The sequence below is a fragment of the Coregonus lavaretus genome (genome assembly GCF_964263955.1).
Source record: "Coregonus lavaretus genome assembly, chromosome: 32".
NCBI classification, from domain to species: domain Eukaryota; kingdom Metazoa; phylum Chordata; class Actinopteri; order Salmoniformes; family Salmonidae; genus Coregonus; species Coregonus lavaretus.
In genome coordinates, this window is record NC_140019.1 from 26,127,723 (window position 1) to 26,152,239 (window position 24,517).

The 24,517-nt window shown below is 44.7% G+C and overlaps 1 protein-coding gene across 1 annotated transcript in view; it reads right to left on the reverse strand.

Moving 5' to 3' along the window:
- Window positions 1-24,517, reverse strand: part of LOC311108006 (protein diaphanous homolog 2-like) — a 589,414-nt gene that overhangs the window by 228,880 nt on the left and 336,017 nt on the right. Inside the window, exons 20-21 of the mRNA XM_084150643.1 lie at window positions 15,178-15,276; window positions 11,273-11,367 (exon numbers count right to left, since the gene is read on the reverse strand). Coding sequence (XP_084006769.1) covers window positions 11,273-11,367; window positions 15,178-15,276 — 194 coding nt within the window. The remainder of the gene's footprint in view (window positions 1-11,272; window positions 11,368-15,177; window positions 15,277-24,517) is intronic.

Below are 24,517 nucleotides of genomic sequence, written 5' to 3' on the forward strand. Positions count from 1 at the left end.
TCTGTCAACACTCAGATTGACTAGACTAGGGTGTCGCGTCAGTTTTAACGGCAGGTACATTCAGTACCCTTGGCTTTAACTCAGGGCCTTGACATGGCTTTAACACCATCAATTACATCTATAATATGTTATAACATTTGCATATCTTGAGTGTGTGTGTCTGTGTGTGTGTGTGTGTGTGTGTGTGTGTGTGTGTGTGTGTGTGTGTGTGTGTGTGTGTGACAGCTGCATGTAACAGCTTAGCAGAACATGATCACACTACTTATAGTATCTAAGCATCCCTTTTAGACAAATCCTCTAAAGTTAAAACATGGTAGTCTATGTGCCACAAAGCTAAGTACAAAATAAACGCAGTATGTTTCAATATGCAAACTATTTCATGGTTATTACTGTAGAGCTACATGGGTACACAGTACCTCCCACTGTTAAAGTCAAGGTCTGCTATTTACCATGACTTAGTTCAAATTATGCCCATATTTAACCGTTAAGACACTCTGGGCTTAAACACAATAAAAATACCCTTGGTATTTCCCTTAACATCCAAAAGTATTTTTCTTCTCTTAATACGTCCTCTCGAAATGTAGCGCATTTGCACACATGTATTAATTACAACTAAATAAGCCGAGTAGAGCCGTGTAGTCATTAGCCTTTCCTTTTGAACAGGAGATGGGGTAATATTAAATACATCGGCCAACATAAAACATTAAGGAACCACTCTGATATTCTGCAAAACAATCCCCCCGGGCGGCATCAACCGTTGAGACTGAGCTTTACCACACACATGCACACTTAGACACACACACACACACACGTGCACTTACACATGCACACATACACAAACCGCAGTCCCGCGCGCACAAACACACACACACACACACACACACATTGAGCTTGACACCCACACACACACACACACCAAAAGTGAGTAAATATTTAACATTTTCATCTCGACCCAGCCTGAGTGAATGGCAGCTAAGGCCTTGGTGGAAGAGATAATGGATCACCAGGAGTTCTAGCAGCCAAGTCCTCAGAAGTTTCTTAAGCTGGGCTCAAAAGAGCCACTGACAGTTCGTTTTTCATGTTGAATGTGGAGTCAGTGAGAGAGCCTTAGCGCCACACAGTTGTCACGGTACATCAAAACATCCACGGGATAGACTTAAAATAGTGCAAATGTGTCGATGATAGACACCCAACCTTCCCCATTGACACCAAAGTCTTCCCTGAGAAATCTAGAAAGTTCTGTTCTCTGGCAAGTGTCCACTGTCTAACGCTGTATGAAGATGTAGTCTTACCAATCTAATAGTTGAGTAATTTTCTGTTGTTGTTGTACTTTACCCCCTTTTTCTCCCCAATTTCAATCTTGTCTCATTGCTGCAACTCCCCAACGGGCTCGGGAGAGGCGAAGGTGGAGTCATGCATCTTCCTAAACATGACCCGCCAAACTGCGCTTCTTTACACCAGCCCGCTTAACCCGGAAGCCAGCCGCACCAATGTGTCGGAGGAAACAACGCTGAACTGACGACCAGTCAGCCTGCAGGCGCCCTGCCCGCCACAAGGAGTCGCTAGAGCGTGATGAGCCAAGTAAAGCCCCCCGGCCAAAGCCTCCCTTAACCCGGACGACGCTGGGCCAATTATGCGCCGTGCAATGGGACTCCCGATCATGGCCGGTTGTGACACAGCCTGGGATCAAAACCGGGTCTGTAGTGACGCCTTAGACCATTGCACCATTCGGGAGGCAGTTGAGTCATTTTTATTAGCTATTATGGCTAGAGTCTGACCAACTTTTTTTTAGGTCCAATACTGATTCAAATTTTTGGGGGGACAAAATGTATCAATACATCTGCCGATATACTGTTTTACGCCAGGGCAATGAAAATGTGTAAATTTTTCACACTGAGTTCTCATTAATTGCCATCTAAATGAGCAATTGTCCAAGAAATATGCTTTGAATGTTGATTTCTTACATTGTGAAATTAAGTGTTTGGATAAGCATACAATTCCCTTTTTTAATTCTATTTATTGAATGTCGGTTATCGGTGGAATTATCGTCCGACACCGATATAGCGGAAAAAGGCCAATATCGGCCGATAATATCAGTGAACCGATATATGGGTTGGGCTCTAATTATAGCCTTGGTTGGGAATAAGCACCTTGAAAATAACTCTTGATTGCCACAGAAATACAAATCACAACAGCCCAAAATGTTCCCATGAAAGGGATCATACACGACAAGTCAAAAGTTTTAGAACACATACTCATTCAAGGGTTTTTCTTTATTTTTACTATTTTCTACATTGTAGAATAATAGTGAATACATAAAAACTATGAAATAACACATATGGAATCATTTAGTAACCAAAAAAGTGTTAAACAAATCAAAATATATTTTATATTTGAGATTATTCAAAGTAGCCACCCTTTGCCTAGATGACAGCTTTGCACACTCTTGGCATTCTCTCAACAGCTTCACCTGGAATGTTTTTCCAACAGTCTTGAAGGAGTTCCCACATATGCTTAGCACTTATTGGATGATTTTCCTTCACTCTGTGGTCTGACTCATCCCAAACCATCTCAATTGGGTTGAGGTCGGGGGATTGTGGAGGCCAGGTCATCTGATGCAGCACTCCATCACTCTCTTTCTTGTTGGGCCATTGTCCTGTTGAAAACAAATGATAGTCCCACTAAGCCCAAACCAGATGGGATGGTGTATCGCTGCAGAATGCTGTGGTAGCCATGCTGGTTAAGTGTGCCTTGAATTCTAAATAAAATCACAGACAGTGTCACCAGCAAAGCACCCCCACACCAAAACACCTCCTCCTCCATGCTTTACGGTGGGAAATACACATGTGAAGATCATCCGTTCAACCACACTGCATCTCACAAAGACACAGCGGTTGGAACCAAAAATCTCAAATTTGGACTCCAGACCAAAGGACAAATTTCCACCAGTCTAATGTCCATTGCTCGTGTTTATTGGCTCAAGCAAGTCTCTTCTTCTTATTGGTGTCCTTTAGTAGTGGTGTCTTTGCAGCAATTTGCCCATGAAGGCCTGATTCATGCAGTCTCCTATGAACAGTTGATGTTGAGATGTGTCTGTTACTTGAACTCTGTGAAGCATTTATTTGGGCTGCAATTACTGAGGCTGGTAACTCTAATTAACTTATCCTCTGCAGCAGAGGTAACTCTGGGTCTTCCATTCCTGTGGCGGTCCTCATGAGAGCCAGTTTCATCATAGTGCGTGATGGTTTTTGCGACTGCACTTGAAGAAACTTTCAAAGTTCTTGACATTTTCCTGATTGACTGACCTTCATGTCTTAAAGTAATGATGGACTGTCGTTTATATTTGATTATTTGAGCTGTTCTTGCCATAATGTGGACTTGGTATTTTACCAAATAGGGCTATCTTCTGTATACCCCCCTACCTTGTCACAACACAACTGATTGGCTCAAATGCATTAAGGAAAGAAATTCCACAAATTAACTTTTAAGAAGGCACACCTGTTAATTGAAATGCATTCCAGGTGACTACCTCATGAAGCTGGTTGATACAATGCCAAGAGTGTGCAAAGCTGTCATCAAGGCAAAGGGTGACTATTTGAAGTTCAACACTTATTTGGTTACTACATGATTCCATACAGTTGAAGTCAGAAGTTTACATATACTTAGGATGGAATCATTAAAACTTGTTTTTAAACCACTCTACCCATTTCTTGTTAACAAACTATAGTTTTGGCAAGTCGGTTAGGACATCTACTTTGTGCATGACACAAGTAATATTTACAACAATTGTTTACAGATAGATTATTTCACTTAATCTGTCTCCTAGAGATGAACATAGTTTGGTGTGAAAAGTGCAAATCAATCCCAGAACAACAGCAAAGGACCTTGTGAAGATGCTGGAGGAAACAGGTACAAAAGTATTTATATCCACAGTAAAACGAGTTCTATATCGACATAACCTGAAAGGCCACTCAGCAAGGAAGAAGCCACTGCTCCAAAACCGCCATAAAAAAGCCAGACTACGGTTTGCAACTGCACATGGGAACAAAGATCTTACTTTTTGGAGAAATGTCCTCTGTTCTGATGAAACAAAAATATAACTGTTTGGCCATAACGACCATTGTTATGTTTGGAGGAAAAAGGGGTTCGCTTGCAAGCCGAAGAACACCATCCCAACCGTGAAGCACGGGGGTGGCAGCATCATGCTGTGGGGGTGCTTTGCTGCGGGAGGGACTGGTGCACTTCACAAAATAGATGGCATCATGAGGAAGTAACATTATGTGGATACATTGAAGCAACATCTCAAAACATCAGTCAGGAAGTTAAAGCTTGGTCACAAATGAGTCTTCCAAATGGACAATGACCCCAAGCATACTTCCAAAGTTGGCTTAAGGACAACATAGTCAAGGTATTGGAGTGGCCATCACAAAGCCCTGACCTCAATCCTATAGAAAATGTGTGGGCAGAACTGAAAAAGCGTGTGCGAGCAAGGAGGCCTACAAACCTGACTCAGTTACACCAGCTCTGTCAGGAGGAATGGACCAAAGTTCACCCAATTTATTGTGGGAAGCTAGTGGAAGGCTATCCAAAATGTTTGACCCAAGTTAAACAATTTAAAGGCAATGCTACCAAATACCAATTGAGTGTATGTAAACTTCTGACCCACTGGGAATGTGATGAAATAAATAAAAGCTGAAATAAATAATTATCTCTACTATTATTCTGACATTTCACATTCTTAAAATAAAGTGGTGATCCTAACTGACCTAAGACATGGAATTTTCACTAGGATTAAATGTCAGGAATTGTGAAAAGCTGAGTTTAAATGTATTTGGCTAAGGTGTATGTACACTTCCGACTTCAACTGTATGTGTTATTTCATAGATTTGATGTCTTCACTATTATTCTACAATGTAGAAAATAGTAAAAAATAAAGAAAAACCCTTGAATGAGTAGGTGTTCTAGAACCTTTGACCGGTTGTACATCTGGCGGCGGCGGCTTCTTCTTCTTCATATTTTTTTGCTATTCTTATTTCTTTGTGTGTATGCATTAGCTTTGATTCACTCAGGTCAGTGCTACAGTATGACGAGCATTGATGTGACATGGCTAATTTGGAAATGAAGGCCAATTAAACATCGTAGACTCCCTCTCTCTGCCTGAAGGACTACACCTAGCGGAGCCAGGGCCGTGGCCTAGCGTTCATATGATGTGGGGAGGGAAGCTGATTTAGACCTCAAAGAATACTACAAGCGCTGCAGGGTATTACGGGACTTCATGTATGTTAGATCTCTAAGAGGTTCCTAACAGTCATCCGTGGAACCATTGTGTGCCCAGTCGGAATAACATGAGGGTTTACAAATGTGATGTTTTAAATCAGACAATAAGGTTGACTTACTTGTAAATTCCCTAAAATAACCTTCAAACATATTTGAAGCCTGTAAATTATTTTATCTAAGGAGACCTTGAAATGTCTTCCAAATTTTGGAAAACTAGATCCGCTAACAAATCCCTTCAAATGGACAGCATTAAAAAGCAGCCATAGCTGTGTCTTTTTGTCTGGCTGCGTGGTGCTGCATTCACAGCTCTAGGTTTGTGTTGTAGCTAGCAGTGTATTATCTCAGTAAGTAACCCAGCCTGTAAAGGTGCTTTCACAGCTCTAGTTCTCTACCCACTGTGTTGTAGCTAGCAGTGTATTATCTCAGTAAGTAACCCAGCCTGCGAGGGGCTCATTAATGATCTGTGGATTGTTTAGCCTTGTGCTCAGTTGGCACCAACCAAATATCACCAGTATTCTAGTTAAGAATTCCCGACAAAGCAGAAAATGCTGCGAAAAGGGTCTCGGAAAGTTGAAGACGCCAACGGAAAATCCAACTTAAGACACTGCTTCCTTGGCAGTGGAAGTAGCCTGCCTCACCATCCTTGTGTTTGTTTTGTCAATTATCACCACAAGCCAGATTCAAATGAAAGAGGGTGCTCCAGAAGCCTGAAAGCACTGTAATGTGTGTCAGTGTAGCGGTTGGAGCCCATCCCCCAGTCCACGACCCCCTGATCCCACTGGTGCGGTGATTATTGTCAGAGGGAATCATGGGTCTGAACCAGGCTGAACAGAGCACCAGTGTTTTAAAGTGTGGCTGAACTGTTATTATTTGGGCTGAATAAAGAGCGAGGCAGGGAGTGCGAGCTGATGCCCTCAGGTTGTGGCCTTGTCATGGTGCAGACAATGGGAGACGATGCTGAACCTGCCAGTCTCCCCTGCCCGGGGGTGTTGGTGGCTGCTGAAAGGCACTTGGGTGGGGGCTGGTGGGGGGCATTGAGGCCAAACACAATGGAACCAGACCCCCCCTCCCCCCAGCCGGGATTGCATGTGCCTGCCCCCCATCTCCAGACAATGCACTTCCACACGTCTCTTTCACAGCCACCTTTGTCCGCGGTTCACAACAGCACTGAATGGCTTTGTCAGCCCGCCGGCCTTTTCAAGGAGACCTTTGTCAGCCCGCCGGCCTTTTCAAGGAGACCTTTGTCAGCCCGCCCGCCTGTTCAAGGAGATCTTTGTCAGCCCGCCGGCCTGTTCAAGGAGACTTTGTCAGCCCGCCGGCCTGTTCAAGGAGACCTTTGTCAGCCCGCCGACCTGTTCAAGGAGAACTTTGTCAGCCCACCGGCCTGTTCAAGGAGACCTTGGTCAGCCCGCCGGCCTTTTCAAGGAGACCTTTGTCAGCCCGCCGGCTTATTCAAGGAGAACTTTGTCAGCCCACCGGCCTATTCAAGGAGTCTTTGTCAGCCCACCGGCGGTTTCAAGGAGTCCTTTCCCTCGGTTTTGCCGTAACACACTCCCACTTCTTACTGTTTTTGCCACCTTTTGATCTGATTGTTATGGTGGGGCTTTTGTGCCGACACACAGGGGTCTTCTGACATCTTTCTGGTGATAAAGAAATGGTGCTGACATCCATAACCGACCTCTCTGCAACATTGAATAAAGCCAAGATCAGATGAAGATCATAGAGTAGCAGCTGACTGGAAAGAGCCATTATTCACAGAGGGAATCTGTACTGAGGGGAAGGGAATCTGTACTGAGGGGTAAGGAATTTGTACTGAGGGGAAAGGAATCTGTACTGAGGGGAACAAAATATGTACTGGGGGGAAGGGAATCTGTACTGGGGGGAAGGGAATCTGTACTGAGGGGAAGGAAATATGTACTGAGGGGATGGGAATCTGTATTGGGGGGAAGAAAATCTGTACTGAGGGGAAATGAATCTGTACTGAGTGAGGACGTTGATAAAGCTAATAGGATGGAAGACGCAGATTCCTATGGATGGATGTGCTGGATGGATGGTGGTGAGCGTTTGGTGATGAGTGCCGAAGTTCAGGGACCTGTCCATCATATGCTGGGGGTGCTGATGGCTCCTAATGCAAAGTAGGGAGAGCCAATCAACTCCGATATGTATTCCACTCGGACGGGGTGACACATCGAATGGATGGACATGTCAAGGCCGGCGTGCTGCAACGTTTAGCTGAAAAATCATTGCATTAGACATGTCGACATGGGGCCGGGAAGATTATGTGATTGAATAAGGTCTTATATACATTAAGAGCCCTCCTTTCCTTCCCTCCTATTTATTTATATATCTATATTTTTTTATTCCCTTCATCCACATCCCACATTCCTCCTTGAAAGAGCGGTAGTGGAGGTGCCCTTTCGAACTGAAGTGGATTTTCAATAAATACTCTGCCTAATGGGAATGGTTCCCTGGGATCCCTAGTTCATATTGAGCAGGGACGGTATCGGTGTCACCGTGAGAGGACTACAGAGGCCCTTGCTCTACGTACACCATTTTCTTGATTTCTCTGTTGCGATCAATTTGGTGAAGGGGTGACGGTGAGGCCACTCACGCCCATCCCTCACTCTCATCTCCTGGGGGTCGACCTCTCCTTGACTGCAGTTTGAAGGAGGGCCAGACCGAGCTCTTCTCACTCTGCCCTTTAACCTTCGCTGGAGGCAAATCGAGAGGCAGAACGAAATGGTCATCTCACACCCCTCCTTCTCCACAGAGAACCACTCTGTACCTAACACATATCTCAAAGCCTCCCTCCTTCCATCTATATGACATCACCATCACGCTCACTACCTCATAGCAGCATCCACATTATCATCCTAGCCTGACTCTACAGGCGCATCATGGCGGAGTGTGTGTGTGCTGCCATGTGTGTGTGTAAATGGTGATTGGCGTGCGGCAGAGAGCAGTCAGTGTAATGTGATTAATCAGTGGGGTGAGTTGAGATGGGAGACCACACTCAGGGCCGTGTCATCCCAGCGGGAAGCTTTCTCTTCCCCTCTGAATCAACCTGCATCCATATCTCCCCCGGCGCCTCTCCTCTCAGACATCACCACTTACCAACAACGCTCTTCACACCAAGCCACCACTCCATTCCCCAAGTTGGTCCAGCGACACAACCCATAAGGGATATTACCGCTTCCCATGGCTGCACTTAGGATTGCATGAGGCACCGAGTGTTCAAGTGAGGGGACATTAAGGGCCGTCTGTTTTTCCGGCCATGTGGGTGTGTGCGTGGAACAGGGATGGGGAATGACGATGGGATGGTATATGGTTGCCGTTCTGTTGACAGATTAATCTCCCCTCAACGGAAAGGCTGAATGTAGAAAAAGGTCACCGCGTTAGCTTCCCTGCTCCTCTGCAAAGTGGTGGCAAAGTGGCGGTGGATCTTAAGCCCCTGCGCTTCAACACCCTACTGTCTTGGACGAGCCTTGGAGTAAATAAGAAGAAGTGCTACCAAACCAGAAGGACTAATAATATACACATATATAAAAGGTTATTTATCTATTTTGCTGAGTGAGAAAGGCCTACATACTGGTTGTGTTCTAGTCAAGACAGAGAGACACAGCTCACTGCACAGGGGCAACAAGACCGATACTCCCTATTGATCTATCTCACAGAGACTCTGACTGCCAAGCTTACATGAAAATGTGCTCCTTTTTAATTCACTCACCCCCCCCCCCCCCCCCTTTCTATACACCTCCTACATCACATTAGACAGAAAGACACAAAAGGCAATGGGGCTGCAGGACAGGAGTGATAAAATATACGGCAGGCAATGTCAATGCAGATTGGGCCTTTTGTGCCAAGCCGATGCATCTCTACCTCAAACCTGCCCCCCCCCCCCCCCCCATTTGCAATTATTGCGTTCTCCAAGACAAGGAATACCGAAGCAAAGTCTAAATAGGGTGCCTCTAGCCAGATCATCAATCATGACATAAGACAAAGGGTGGGGAAAGGAGGGTGGAGTTGGAGGGAGTTTTGCCAAACCATGTCCCATACCATTTATTATGAATGGAAGGTCCCCTATGGTCTGGGAGAATGGGGTGGGGCTGACTGGATGAATGGGAGGTCCTTATGGTCTGGGAGAATGGGGTGGGGCTGACTGGATGAATGGGAGGTCCTTATGGTCTGGGAGAATGGGGTGGGGCTGACTGGATGAATGGGAGGTCCTTATGGTCTGGGAGAATGGGGTGGGGCTGACTGGATGAATGGGAGGTCCTTATGGTCTGGGAGAATGGGGTGGGGCTGACTGGATGAATGGGAGGTCCTTATGGTCTGGGAGAATGGGGTGGGGCTGACTGGATGAATGGGAGGTCCTTATGGTCTGGGAGAATGGGGTGGGGCTGACTGGATGAATGGGAGGTCCTTATGGTCTGGGAGAATGGGGTGAGGTTGACTGGATGAATGGGAGGTACTTATGGTCTGGGAGAATGGGGTGGGGCTGACTGGATGAATGGGAGGTCCTTATGGTCTGGGAGAATGGGATGGGGCTGACTGGATGAATGGGAGGTCCTTGTGGTCTGGGAGAATGGGGTGGGGCTGACTTGTGCCAAAAAAGCCCGGGTCAGGCTTGAAATGGGGTCACCAGGCTACCCACCAGACATAAAAACACATAGGTGCAGTTTGACGGACTATAATTGCATAGCAACACAAACACACATGTGCATGCATACCAGAAGAGGGAGGAGCTATAGGAGGATGAGCTCTCTGTAATGGTTGGAACAGAATCAATGGAAAGGAGTCAAACACATTGTTTACATGTGTTGGATGTGTTTGGTACAATTACATTGATTCCATTCCAGCTATTACAATGATCCCATCCTGCTATAGCTCATCCCACCATCCTCCTCTGATGCACACACTTACGGCCACACACACAATAACGCTGAGCGGTAAGTCGGTTTGGTTTCGGTTCGATTCTGAAAAAATAATCACAGTTTTCGATGTCGGTTCCGATAAAGAAATGTAACATAAAAATAAAAAAAATAAAAACATTATGTAGGTTGAATGCTATAATAACACAGAATAAAACAATTAATAAAAGTCCCATGATGGTAGTGACTGCCATTACTACTTATCACTTATTAACATTTACATTACATTTACATTTTAGTCATTTAGCAGACGCTCTTATCCAGAGCGACTTACAGTTAGAGCATACATTTTCATACTGGCCCCCCGTGGGAAACGAACCCACAACCCTGGCGTTGCAAGTGCCATGCTCTACCAACTGAGCTACAGGGGACTACAAACCATTAACCATCATGTATTCACATTACTTTACTTTAATCAAATATTTGTTTTATTTCATGACTTTATTATTTCATTCCAAGTCATCATCTGATCTCTATAGAGCTGCTGCTTATGCTGTCTGACAAAATCTCGATTTTAGTAGTTCTTCAAAGTAAATAAGGCTTTTATGACTGCTAAATATAAACTATCAATCGATTACATCATGTATTTTCAAGATCACGAAGGAACTGTTTTCTATCCCACTCGATCCGCACACACCGGACAAGTTTAAGCGACTACGCAATGGATTATGGTCATTGTAGTTATTTACCACATTTTCTTCGCTAAATTATGTAGAATATTGGCCTGTTGGAAGCTACAACTCCGTACTACATCGCACAGTTCAGGCTTGATCTGATTTATCTCTACAGAAACTGCACACCAAGCTCACAGAAGAAAAAATAAAAATAAAATAGAACTAAATGGAATTCAAATAATTGAACTGACGTCGGTCAATTAGTTGTTCAAAAAATGAAATATAACCAACATTTCGGTTAGTCGCTCAGCACGCACATGCACACGTATGCACGCACGCACGCTCACACACACACACACACACACACACACACACACACACACACACACACACACACACACACCCACACACACACACACACACACGGGTCAGATGGTAGGTTGGACTCACCTGGATCAGAGATTCACTCAGCCTCCCCTCGTCCACCTCCAGCACAATGTCCCGGATCTCTTCATAAGGCAGCCGGAATGAGCCCAGGAAGATTGCTGTTGTGATAGAAACGGGAAGAGGGGAGTCATTTTCCTCCCTTTTTTATTTTTATTAGACCAGCAGGTTCAAAAGAGAGCTTTCACCTTTCAGTGGCCCCTCCGACAAAACGAGCCCAGATCAAACCTGTCACTGGGAAAAGTAATACACTTTCAGCCCTTCAATGGGATTGTTTGTGTCTGTCTGACAAAAACATCCACATTTCCCAGCGACAATAGAAGCCAGTTGAAATAACACCAATTTTGGGCACCGATTACCAGATAATGACTTGATATGTCAATCCCCTAACCTTTGGTTAAACCGCAGATTCAACATAACACAAGAACAGAAACTCAGATAAGTAATGCCATTGTAAATTGTGGGTTAGGGGTGGTCAAGAACCTCGGCCCAGCTACATCTTAGCAAGGTTTCCAGTGAGAATGAGAGCTCTGAGAGTTACATGGAATGCGAGGAGACTGCTCAATTCTAGGCAGGCATTCTCAGCGGGCGCCCCAGTCTCCAGGTGGGCCTGGAGGAGGCCCTAAGGGGGAGTTTGGACCTAATGGCTGGTACGCTGGGAGTCACAAGTGGAGGTCTGGTAATGAGTGTCTTCACAGCTGCTATAGCAGGCCCACTCCATGCCAGTCCACCTCCTCTGTGTGTTCACATTACATTTTACATTTTAGTCATTTAGCAGACGCTCTTATCCAGAGCGACTTACAGTTAGTGAGTGCATACATTTTCATACTGGTCCCCCGTGGGAATCGAACCCACAACCCTGGCGTTGCAAGCGCCATGCTCTACCAAGTGAGCTACACGGGACACATCAGATTCACAAAACGTTAATGTCCTCAACAGGCAATTCATTTATCAGGTTCTCAAATTATGTTTTGTATTTTCAACTGTGGGAAGTTGAACAACTATTTTTTTGCTGTTACATTTTAATTGGTGTAAGAGAAAGTTTCAGCTCATCTGTCACATCATTAGCATAAGTTACACTCTTTCTCTGAGTGAGCTATCTGACTTGCCTTTCAACAATTATCTAAATGACAGATGCATACACTCATTTATTTCCAGTTCCAGTCTCACTGAGACACCATTGGATTCATAATATATTTATCAACCACCACAACAACTTTGAAGGGCTCTGAACAATGCTGAATACATGATATAAAGCTTGGCAAAGAGATCAGGTTTTTATGAAGAGTGGAGGGAGGGAATATAAAACCACAACTAATATGACATGTAACTGTACAAACACCACATTCATTCTCCTCCTCTGTCGGCGTCTACAATGTTAAAGCACAGACTCGAGGGAAATGAACTTGGCTCGTGCCAAAACGGGTGGTAGAATTCCTTGTGGACAACCATTGAATAGAACATCAAACATATGTCAGTTGTTCCATGCGTATTTAATGCTGATAGATCACTATGCACAGTATGGGTGAGGGCTGACTCCATTTCCAGCATAGCATGCCTGACCCCACTCCCCGTCCAGTTCTCATCACATTTCAATACATGTATGTGTCCAAAAATGCACCCTATTCACTCTATTCTCTAGGCAGTGCACTACTTTTGAGTGCTATGGGCCTTGGTCAAAGGTAGTGAACTTTATAGGCAATAGGGTGCCTTTTGGGACATATCAGCACAGATGGAACTATTTAGAGTAAGAACCCCCACTCCCTTCTATTGTTACAACTGGACTGCTGCCCACTGCTCCAGACCCACTCCCCAGGTTACAGTTAGAAATAAATAGTATTTTTTTACCGCACAAATCTTTAAAATGTCATTGAGGACTGAGGAGACCATTATGTTATGACTGGGAGGGTCTTGAGAAACCTGGAGAAGGATGGAGCTGGTTGGTGTTAGTCAGAGACTTCTCACAGGACTTAGTGGGCTTGAGTGTAATTTCCCATCACAGTGATCATTTCCCAACTTCCATTCAATACATCAGTGTTCAGCTAGCTAAGAGTCATAGCACCACCACTGTTAGTTTAGAACATGAAGCAGAGGCATATCCCTGAGGGGATGAGTAGGCGTGTTAGTGTGTAAGTATGCAGGTAAGTCAGTCAGCCACTCCAGAGTAGTCATGGTTTCCATTCCATTGTCAAACACACGTACACACACGCAAAGACACGTAAACACACACATACAGACATACATGCACAGACACGCGCACACACCTTACACCCACTCCAGCGAGGCTTCCCGTCCCAATACCAACCCTCTATTATTGCCCCCTGATGTAATCATCATTCTGTCAATCACAAGAGAACAGTGATGATATGAAGCAATACTTGATACCTCACTGTCAACATGACTGCAATCAGAGTCAGAGAGTAGAAGGAGTATTATTGCCCCCTCAACAGCAGCCTGGAGATTTAAAGTATCTTTCCTCCATGTTGACATACTCTGTTTCAGATCCAGTAGAATCACAAACAGGGATAGACAAGGGAAGAGGTGGAGTTTATGTGACCTGCTGTTTTAGCATTGAAAGCATGAATATTGCATGAGGAGTTATCAGAGGTATTGTATATCTAAGGTAAAACCCATAGCGCTGTCACGGCCACCCCTCTCCTTGGATAATGAATTCATCCTCACACTTTGTGAGGGAAGGGAGGGATGGTTCACAGAGATGGAATGGGAGCTGTCAATGTGACAGAGGGTCCTCCTGGGGAAGGCATAAGCCGTCCATCGATACCCGATAACCAGCTAAATTTGGGCTATGCTACCATGAGAAAGATGAACTGGAATCCATACTGAAAAATATTGCTCCATTGCACTGATTAGTTAGTTAGGTCAAACAATAGAAAAACAAAGAGATATTCAGCTTGGATTCCAGGCAAGCCTTCTCTGTCATCTGATGCAGGAAGAAGTCTAGCAGGTCGGAGGTCAGAGGTGGAGAGAGATACAGTGATGGTGTTGATCACAGCATATGGTCCACACCTGCTGCTAGGGATAATCGCAACACAAACACCCAGCGTTGTCTCTTGGTCCTGTTCTGTGTTGATTTTACAAATGGTATCAGAGGGGCCTGGGACTTCATCCATCTGTAGCAGTGATGACCCCCAGCACATTGCCAAGAAAGCACTTACCCGCAGCTCAGGTAAAACAATGTCCCTGTTTGTAGGTTATGCAAATAACCCTAAGAACATTAGTCATCATAAGCGCCTAACAACACAGCTTGACCGTCCTACAGTACAATAGCCCCATGTGCTAGAAGAGGTATATGACATGTACTCTGAATATAATATGTGTTTATAAAACAGTCCCTCCAGGATTTCACTGCATTTTTTGTGATCTCTACGGGCAAAAATGCTTGATTTTGCTGCGGCAATTCTGACCCAAAAAAGGTTGTTAATGTGTAGCTTGATTGAACAATTCTATATGGTTAAAGTGCGGTGAATGGTTAACATTGCGAGCACACTTTTTGTAGCGTGGAGATCAAACAGTTTTATGCGATAACAGTGCAGTGATGGGGCAATCCTTCCCATAATATGCAGGGAATTCTGCAATCACAGAATTGCTCAAGCATGGAGGGACTGATAAAACACATTGTGCCCGATTGGGCCCTGAATGCAAAAATGCTAGTAGGTATTGACTGTCCTACAGTGCAACTGCCCTTTATGCTGAGTTATATAGCACATGTACTCTGAATGTAACATGCATTTGTAAAACACACTGTGGCCAATTGAGCCCAAATTCTAGTGGCCTTTAGCCTCAATTGAAGTTTTAATAACCACATTTCACAATTAAATTATACCATTCCTGGGACATAGTGACAGATTTCTCAGATGGACACGCTTGGTAAAGGGGCAATGAGTACTTACACAAATTCTGTGCCGTCTTGGCGTCCAAGATTCTCAGCTCCTTCGCCTTTTTCTTGAATTGTGTCACCCTGGCGTCTGTCTCGTCCACCTCATGTTTCACTGTAGAAGGAACAGAAGGGATGCATATTCAATTAAGAGGAACATAACTGGTGTATGGAAAGTGCAGCAATGTCCTTGACCCATACGCAATGATGAAATGTTTGCTTTAGTTTGGTCTTTTCATAATGGACATTATGCAGTTCTTTTGAAAATGTACATTAACATTATGTTGTCTGCTAAATGGCATATTATATTATTATATTATTATATTATGTTATGAGCACTCTAGGTGCCAATACACATGGGAGCCTTACGGTTCTATGCATGAGACCCGTACACATACAGTGCCTTGCAAAAGTATTAATCGCCCTTGGAGGTTTTTTTTTCCTATTGTGTTGCATTACAACCTGTAATTTAAATTTATTTTTATGTGGATTTCATGTAATGGACATACACAAAATAGTGAAATTAAAAAATAACAGAAAAGTGGTGCGTGCATATTTATCCAACCCCTTTGCTATGAAGCCCCTAAATAAGATCTGGTGCAACCAATTACATTCAGAAGTCACATAATTAGTTAAATAAAGTCCACATGTGTGCAATCTAAGTGTCACATGATCTGTCACATGATCTCAGTATATATACACCTGTTCTGAAATGCACGCTCAAGTTTTCAGTTTTTTTGTCTTATTTATTGTTTGTTTCACAAGCAAATATATTTGCATCTTCAAAGTGGTAGGCATGTTGTGTAAATCAATTTTAATTCCAGGTTGTAAGGCAACAAAATAGGAAAAATTCCAAGGGGGGTGAATAATTTCACAAGCCACTATATGGAGAAACATTTAAGATAAATTGGTGTTTAAAGGAGTAAATGAATGATGAAAGGGCATTTAACCCAACACAGGAACACACTCATCCAACTGGGCTCTAAAGCAGATCGAAAAAGGCCCTGCCAGGTAACATTTACACCATTTAGTTTCTCGCACATTCATGTATAATACTAATGTAAGCCCTGGTCTGCTGGAGCGAGCCTGCAGCAGCAGCAGCTTGTGTCTGTGTATGTGTCTCTCTGTGTGTGTGTGTGTGTGTGTGGGGGTAGATAGTTCACAAACACAGCTACCCTTCCCCAAGGCTCATTCTGTCAGCCTCCCAAAGCCAGGGAGATAATTGTGTTCCCAGCATAATCCTGGAGTGAGCCACACACTGCTGCTCCACTGAGCACACAGGCAGGCAGCACAGAGGCAGGCAGAGAGGCAGCACACAGGCAGGCATGCACCACACAGGCAGTCAACACACAGGCAGGCAGGCACCACACAGGCAGGCAGTCAACACACAGGCAGGCAGGCACCACACAGGCAGGCAGAGAGGCACCACACAGGCAGGCAGGCACCACACAGGCAGAGAGGCAGCACACAGGCAGGCACCACACAGGCAGGCAACACACAGGCAGGCAGGCAACACACAGGCAGGCAGGCACCACAAGGCAGGCAGGCACCACACAGGCAGGCAACACACAGGCAGGCAGGCACCACACAGGCAGGCAACACACAGGCAGGCATGCAACACACAGGCAGACAGGCACCACACAGGCAGGTAGGCACCACACAGGCAGGCAGTCAGCACACAGGCACACAGGCAGGCAGCACACAGGCAGGCAACACCGGCAGGCAGACAGCACACAGACAGGCAGACAGCCTACGACTCAGGAGATCGGCCCCAATCTTAATGACAGTGAGTCAGGGAGATTACGCATGGCATAGGTGACACTACAGTGAGGGAAAAAAGTATTTGATCCCCTGCTGATTTTGTACGTTTGCCAATGACAAAGAAATGATCAGTATATAATTTTAATGGTGGGTTTATTTGAACAGTGAGAGACAGAATAACAACAACAAAAATCCAGAAATATGCATGTCAAAAATGTGATAAATTGATTTGCATTTTAATGAGGGAAATAAGTATTTGACCCAAAACACACGGCCAAGGCAACAAAGGAGTGGCTCAAGAAGAAGCACATTAAGGTCCTGGAGTGGCCTAGCCAGTCTACAGACCTTAATCCCATAGAAAATCTGTGGAGGGAGCTGAAGGTTCGAGTTGCCAAACTTCAGCCTCGAAACCTTCATGACTTGGAGAAGATCTGCAAAGAGGAGTGGAACAAAATCCCTCCTGAGATGTGTGCAAACCTGGTGGCCAACTACAAGAAATGTCTGACCTCTGTGATTGCCAACAAGGGTTTTGCCACCAAGTACTAAGTCATATTTTGCAGAGGGGTCAAATACTTATTTCCCTCATTAAAATGCAAATCAATTCATAACATTTTTGACATGCGTTTTTCTGGATTTTTTTGTTGTTATTCTGTCTCTCACTGTTCAAATAAACCTACCATTAAAATTATAGACTGATCATGTCTTTGTCAGTGGGCAAACGTACAAAATCAGCAGGGGATCAAATACTTTTTTCCCTCACTGTATGTGTCAGCCAATCATCCCTATTAAGTTAACCTCTACACACATAATAATTAAATTATTATTATTATTTACATACATACATACATACAGGCACGTATGCATACAAATTAGCTATAATCACAGAGCCCCTTTGTCTGGGAGCCACCACTCGGGAGTGAGCATATTCTCTTTAAACGGAAAGGAGGGAGAGAGAGAGAGAGAGGGGGAGAGAGAGAGAGAGAGAGAGAGAGAGAGAGAGAGAGAGAGAGAGAGAGAGAGAGAGAGAGAGAGAGAGAGAGAGAGAGAGAGAGAGAGAGAGAGAGGGGAGAGAGAGAGAGAGAGAGAGAGAGAGAGAGAGAGAGAGAGAGAGAGAGAGAGAGAGAGAGAGAGAGAGAGAGAGAGAGAGAGAGAGAGAGAGAGAGAGAGAGAGAGAGAGAGAGAGAGAGAGAGAGAGAGAGAGAGAGAGAGAGAGAGAGAAAGAGAGATAAGAAGGTAGGGAGGAATGTACAGTATACTCAGGTGGAGACGGCAGCGACAGCAGGAGAAGGAGAGGAAAACTCCTCGGTCCCCCCCCCCCCCCCACCCCCCCCCCCCCCCCACCCCCACCCCCATCCCTCCGCCCCATCCCCTCAAGATGGCTTGTGGGAGCGACAGCATGCCTCGCCACTAATCATCACAATTCCTCTATTTATTTAAGCCCAAGGTGTGAGTCTCCCAGGAAATACCCAGAACAAACAACCAGCTCCCCAGAAAGTATCTGCATATTTGAAGAAACAATCAAAGAGGCAACAGCATCTCCTGAGCCGGTAGAGAGGAGAAGATGTTGCTTGAGGCGCCCAACACAACAAGCCTCAGCCTCTCTACCAGGCAGTTTGTCAACACAACACTTCAGGGAAGATATTGTTTATACTATACACTGTGCTGCTGGAATAAGGAGGTGGAATAAGGAGGGTGATTCAATAATACGATTTAACCCCTCAAAACTGATATAGAGTCAGACCTCAGTTATATTCTGAATTTTAAAGTATGAGTTTTGACATAGTGCTCCTCGCTACTAACAACCTTCATAAAGATAGGAAAACTAAATGGCAGTTTATACTTGGTCTAACGACATGTCTGTAGACAATTAGAATGTGAAATGTGTTGCTGGTCAAAACAACATTTAATTTATACTCCGGTGGAATGTCTATAGACCACCGCTGTGACTGTCGGTTTCCTTGTCGCACAGATATGACAAGATGATGCAGGCGTTCTAAAGTTCTCAGATAGAATTAGCTACTTTTATTTCGACACACTGTGGCAGAAAGCTATTTTCTGTAAGCTTGCCATTACCTTGTAAATAATAATAATGTTTCCTGTAATAATTAATCAAAAGTAGCTAAAGTTAAGACATTGTCAGCTATACTCATTATTTGAACTGGCTAGCCAGCTAGCTTGCTAACTAGCTAGCAACAAACCAAAACATTGTTTTTAAAATTGCTTTTAGTTGCATGGCTTGCTAGGTTGACATTTACTCATTTATTTTTAAATGGATGGGTTTACTGGTGTTAAAATAGAGAAAGTATGCTATTTGGAGCACCAGGCTGCTGATGTCATGTAGATGCTGTCGTTTTGACAACAAGTCTGATGTCGGATGACAATAGAATGTTCATGATGTTGCTACGACAATTGTCTACATGATGTAAACCAGCCTAATGTCTTGTGGATAGATGCGTAAGAGTGAAATAATGTTTTGAAAACCTACATACAGTGGGGGAAAAAAGTATTTAGTCAGCCACCAATTGTGCAAGTTCTCCCACTTAAAAAGATGAGAGAGGCCTGTAATTTTCATCATAGGTACACGTCAACTATGACAGACAAATTGAGAAAAGAAAATCCAGAAAATCACATTGTAGGATTTTTTATGAATTTATTTGCAAATTATGGTGGAAAATAAGTATTTGGTCACCTACAAACAAGCAAGATTTCTGGCTCTCACAGACCTGTAAATTCTTCTTTAAGAGGCTCCTCTGTCCTCCACTCGTTACCTGTATTAAAGGCACCTGTTTGAACTTGTTATCAGTATAAAAGACACCTGTCCACAACCTCAAACAGTCACACTCCAAACTCCACTATGGCCAAGACCAAAGAGCTGTCAAAGGACACCAGAAACAAAATTGTAGACCTGCACCAGGCTGGGAAGACTGAATCTGCAATAGGTAAGCAGCTTGGTTTGAAGAAATCAACTGTGGGAGCAATTATTAGGAAATGGAAGACATACAAGACCACTGATAATCTCCCTCGATCTGGAGCTCCACGCAAGATCTCACCCCGTGGGGTCAAAATGATCACAAGAATGGTGAGCAAAAATCCCAGAACCACACGGGAGGACCTAGTGAATGACCTGCAGAGAGCTGGGACCAAAGTAACAAAGCCTACCATCAGTAACACACTACGCCGCCAGGGACTCAAATCCTGCAGTGCCAGACGTGTCCCCCTGCTTAAGCCAGTACATGTCCAGGCCCGTCTGAAGTTTGCTAGAGTGCATTTGGATGATCCAGAAGAGGATTGGGAGAATGTCATATGGTCAGATGAAACCAAAATAGAACTTTTTGGTAAAAACTCAACTCGTCGTATTTGGAGGACAAAGAATGCTGAGTTGCATCCAAAGAACACTATACCTACTGTGAAGCATGGGGGTGGAAACATCATGCTTTGGGGCTGTTTTTCTGCAAAGGGACCAGGACGACTGATCCGTGTAAAGGAAAGAATGAATGGGGCCATGTATCGTGAGATTTTGAGTGAAAACCTCCTTCCATCAGCAAGGGCATTGAAGATGAAACGTGGCTGGGTCTTTCAGCATGACAATGATCCCAAACACACCACCCGGGCAACGAAGGAGTGGCTTCGTAAGAAGCATTTCAAGGTCCTGGAGTGGCCTAGCCAGTCTCCAGATCTCAACCCCATAGCAAATCTTTGGAGGGAGTTGAAAGTCCGTGTTGCCCAGCGACAGCCCCAAAACATCACTGCTGTAGAGGAGATCTGCATGGAGGAATGGGCCAAAATACCAGCAACAGTGTGTGAAAACCTTGTGAAGACTTACAGAAAACGTTTGACCTGTGTCATTGCCAACAAAGTGTATATAACAAAGTATTGAGAAACTTTTGTTATTGACCAAACCACTGTAAGTGTTCAATAATGACCAACCTACATCTGGTTGTAGAAAATTGTGTAGAAAATAAATGATCCAATTATGACTTCCATGTGGAGGCATTGTACTTTCTTCCTGGAAAATAACTGTGTTATAGGAAAGCCTCCACTAAAAAATATTGTGAAACTGTAATCCCAGGATATGACTTAATGAGGCCCTTGATTTAACAGGGCTGTGAAAAGATCTTGTTTCATTGCATTTCATGGTGAATAATAATTTTTTGTATCCACTTTTCTTTCCACACCATTTGGATACAGCCACTCAGCGAACGTTATTCAAAACGCTTCGATTAGGTGAAGTGCCTCATGACAAGTCCCCTGGCAATGACATCACGGACCCATAATGCCACGGGTCAAGAGCAGTGGGCCGGTTGGCCGAGCCTTGTTCATGTGTCAAGTGTGTTTTTACTCAGCTGGGTGGAAGGGATCCAGCAACAGACAAAGAAACTAGAGGCCCAGAGAAAATAAAACATCAGGAATCACTGATCTCCCCACAGGGATGTCTATCTTTTTTTGCAGGCAGTAAGTGGGACAACGATGGGCCATATCGTGGCCCTGGATCCCCCCTCCCCCCCCCCACCTTCTGCCAGCTGGATCTTCCACATGGGTACCTCGCACTCTCTGCGGGACGCTGTCGACACATTCGCCAGCGCCTCAGCTGTCCTCACCCCAAGCTGTCCTCTAAAATAGACACATTACATTTGATTTTTTTAAACATTTAGCAGACACTATTATCCAGAGCGACTTATAGGAGAAATATTGGTTAAATACCTTGCTCAATGGCACATCGAGAGATGTTTCACCTAGTCGGCTCGGGGATTCGAACCAGCAACCTTTTGGTTAATGGCCCAACGCTCTTAACCCCTAGGCAATCTGCCGCCCCATTCCAATCTGATACTGTCCCATTGTGCTTCTCCTGTCCTGCTGGGCTCAGGTTAGAAGCAGCAGCAGCGGCCTAGGTTAGAGGAAGGGATGGTGATAGCTTCTATCTAGCTCAGGGATAGGCAACTTTGATGGTGGTGGGGGCCACAAAAAAAATTGAACTAATCATGAGGGGCCGCAGTGGCTCGTGGGTCTGCGTACCCACATCCATATATCAACAAGCGTCTGCGTAGCCAGGCGCTAAAATATAACTTGGTTCTATGTTTGACGCTTGGTGCGCTGCAAGTCACGCTACTCCCATCTCCTCATTGTTCTTTAGGAGCATCTACCCACGTGGGTGATTGAAAGATTAACTGAGGTCCACACTACAGTCCAGTTGGTGGTGGTAATGGACCTTTTCAGGTAAAATAACAACCCAATGTTTATATCCCAGGACATGAATGTTTCATGTGTTTCGACCTGTCCCCAAATTAAAATAGTTGGTTCAGAGTTTGTTTTGATATTTCAACCTGCGTGTCTGGATCGTGTCTGGTGTGGATGAACAAAATCAACGCGCGCGCAATGGTTCAATCATGATTAAATTATGCCACACGCATAACATGTTTCCTCATAGCTCTGTGTGTGGACCGATGGGGCCTGGAGGGGGATGTCACATATTGCCTGCCGGTTTATTCAGTCTCCGGGAAGTGTGGACAGGATAACTATGCATGGCCGCTTCAAAACAACGGGAAAGCGGACCAAAAAAAACACTCCTACTAGTCATCAGCCTCGTTTGCTTCCCAACTAAAAGTTTGCAAGTAAATAGAGTTGTGCTATTGCCAAGTAAAACCTTAACCGCTCAACCTCCCCTAGAGGGTATGCTTGACAGTTGATAAACCACTTGCCAGCACCAAACGTGTTTTGCTGACTGCCCAGTGGCTAAGATGTAAGACTCCAACAACAAGTGCCATTCCTCTCCTAGAGCCCTTTATTTGTTAATGCAATCTTCCATAAATCCATTTATGAGAGAGCTGTTTGTGGTGGGTGGAGGATGGGGGTGAAATTGGCAGTCAGCGGGTTTGCTGGAGCTGTCGGGCACAATGAAAGCATGGGGCCCATTTCTCGTCAGGACGTATCATTCCTATGACAGGCTGTCAGGCCTGACACATGGCAATAATGCAATCTTAATCACAAATTAACAGTGAGAGGCTGTAGTAATTGTTTTCCTTGGCGAACCAAAAGTTGTACTTAGTGAGATCAGGAGGTAGGTCCATTTGGACGGGAATGAGCAGGGTGGGAGCATGTTGCGTTCCTCTGGGCACGTGGTAAACCGAGCTAGACAGCAGCTGGGCCTCGCATAGCGAATAGCCTTTCACTGAAACAACTAATACTGATGGCTCCTTAAGTTTTTATGTAGAACTCCGATCACACACAGAAATTAAAGTTGAGTAAGACATGCTGAGTACATGTAGGACACAAATACCACTAAAATATGAATGACTTCTGCAGAGCAGCATGTCCGTTAATATTCACAGCAAAACCTGTGCATTGTTTAAAGCAAGGCCAGATGGAGCACTCAGGGAAAAGGAGGTCTCTGGTTGATCTTGACCATGTCAGTCAGACTACATGAATGTGTCAGTGTAATATAAACAGAGAGAGAGTTTCCCAATGCTTTGTTGGAACTCCATATCAGGGGAGAGAAACACATAGGAGACTGATACCGAAAAGAGAAAGACTTTTCCAAATGACCGTTAAACGACAACACTAAAGTTCTGTTGTTGCCAAGATAACCATATGCATGTTAGGCCCAGTCCAGGATAATAGTTACATTTCATTACCAGAGGAAGGGGAGTATAACAGCTTGTTAAAGCCAGAGGAGCTTACCATAGGATGAAGGATTTCATTGAAAAAATACATAAACTACACAAGCAATAGAAACTGATTTGGACAGTTTAAGATGGCTTGGCGTCTGTGTGAGCCTTGTATGTGGGTTTTGGACCGAAGTTAGCTCTGGGGAGATCCTGATAACCAGAGTTCTTCCACACTTGGCCGTTCACCGTGTTGACTGGCCCACAATCTTTCTGCTGGTAGTCTTCCATGAGAAATCTCCCTAAAGACCGGCCAGAAGGGCCCGGGGCATTAGAAAGCTAAACACTACCACATGATCACTTCCGGAGACAGAGACTGAGACTGGTCCGACGAAGCGCAGCCAAGACCAGACAACAAACCACCAGACGACAACGCAGAGCGATGGGAGGCCTTTCGAAAACTGAAGAAAGCATTGATGACAGGTCCTGTACAGATGTATTTAAGGGCAGGCTGACGTAGAGTGGACCAGACAATGTGGAGTCTGGCTGTCCAGGAGGCAATTTATTCCCCCCCACCCCCCCAGAATGTGCAATCTGCCAGCAAACATGTGTTCCATCCTCCATCTCTCTGAGTCACGCTGGGGATTGAGCCACCAGAGCTGCCAGCCCCTCTAAAGGAGATGGATTCTGAGAGGAGCAGAGCCATAGGGTTCTGCCGATGCCTGCTTCAGCTGCAGATCACACATCTAGATGTGCAATACTCAAACATTTTAACGGAATAGGAAAGATACCAATTTAAGTCCAAGGATATTGGTCCTTTGGGATGCAGCTGGTTTCTCTAAAGGGATGCTTTGGATATACACTATATATACAAAAGTATGTGGACACCCCTTCAAATGAGTGAATTTGGCTATTTCAGCCACACCTGTTGCTGGCAGGTTTATAAAATCGAGCACACCGCCATGCAATCTCCATAGACAAACATTGGCAGTAGAA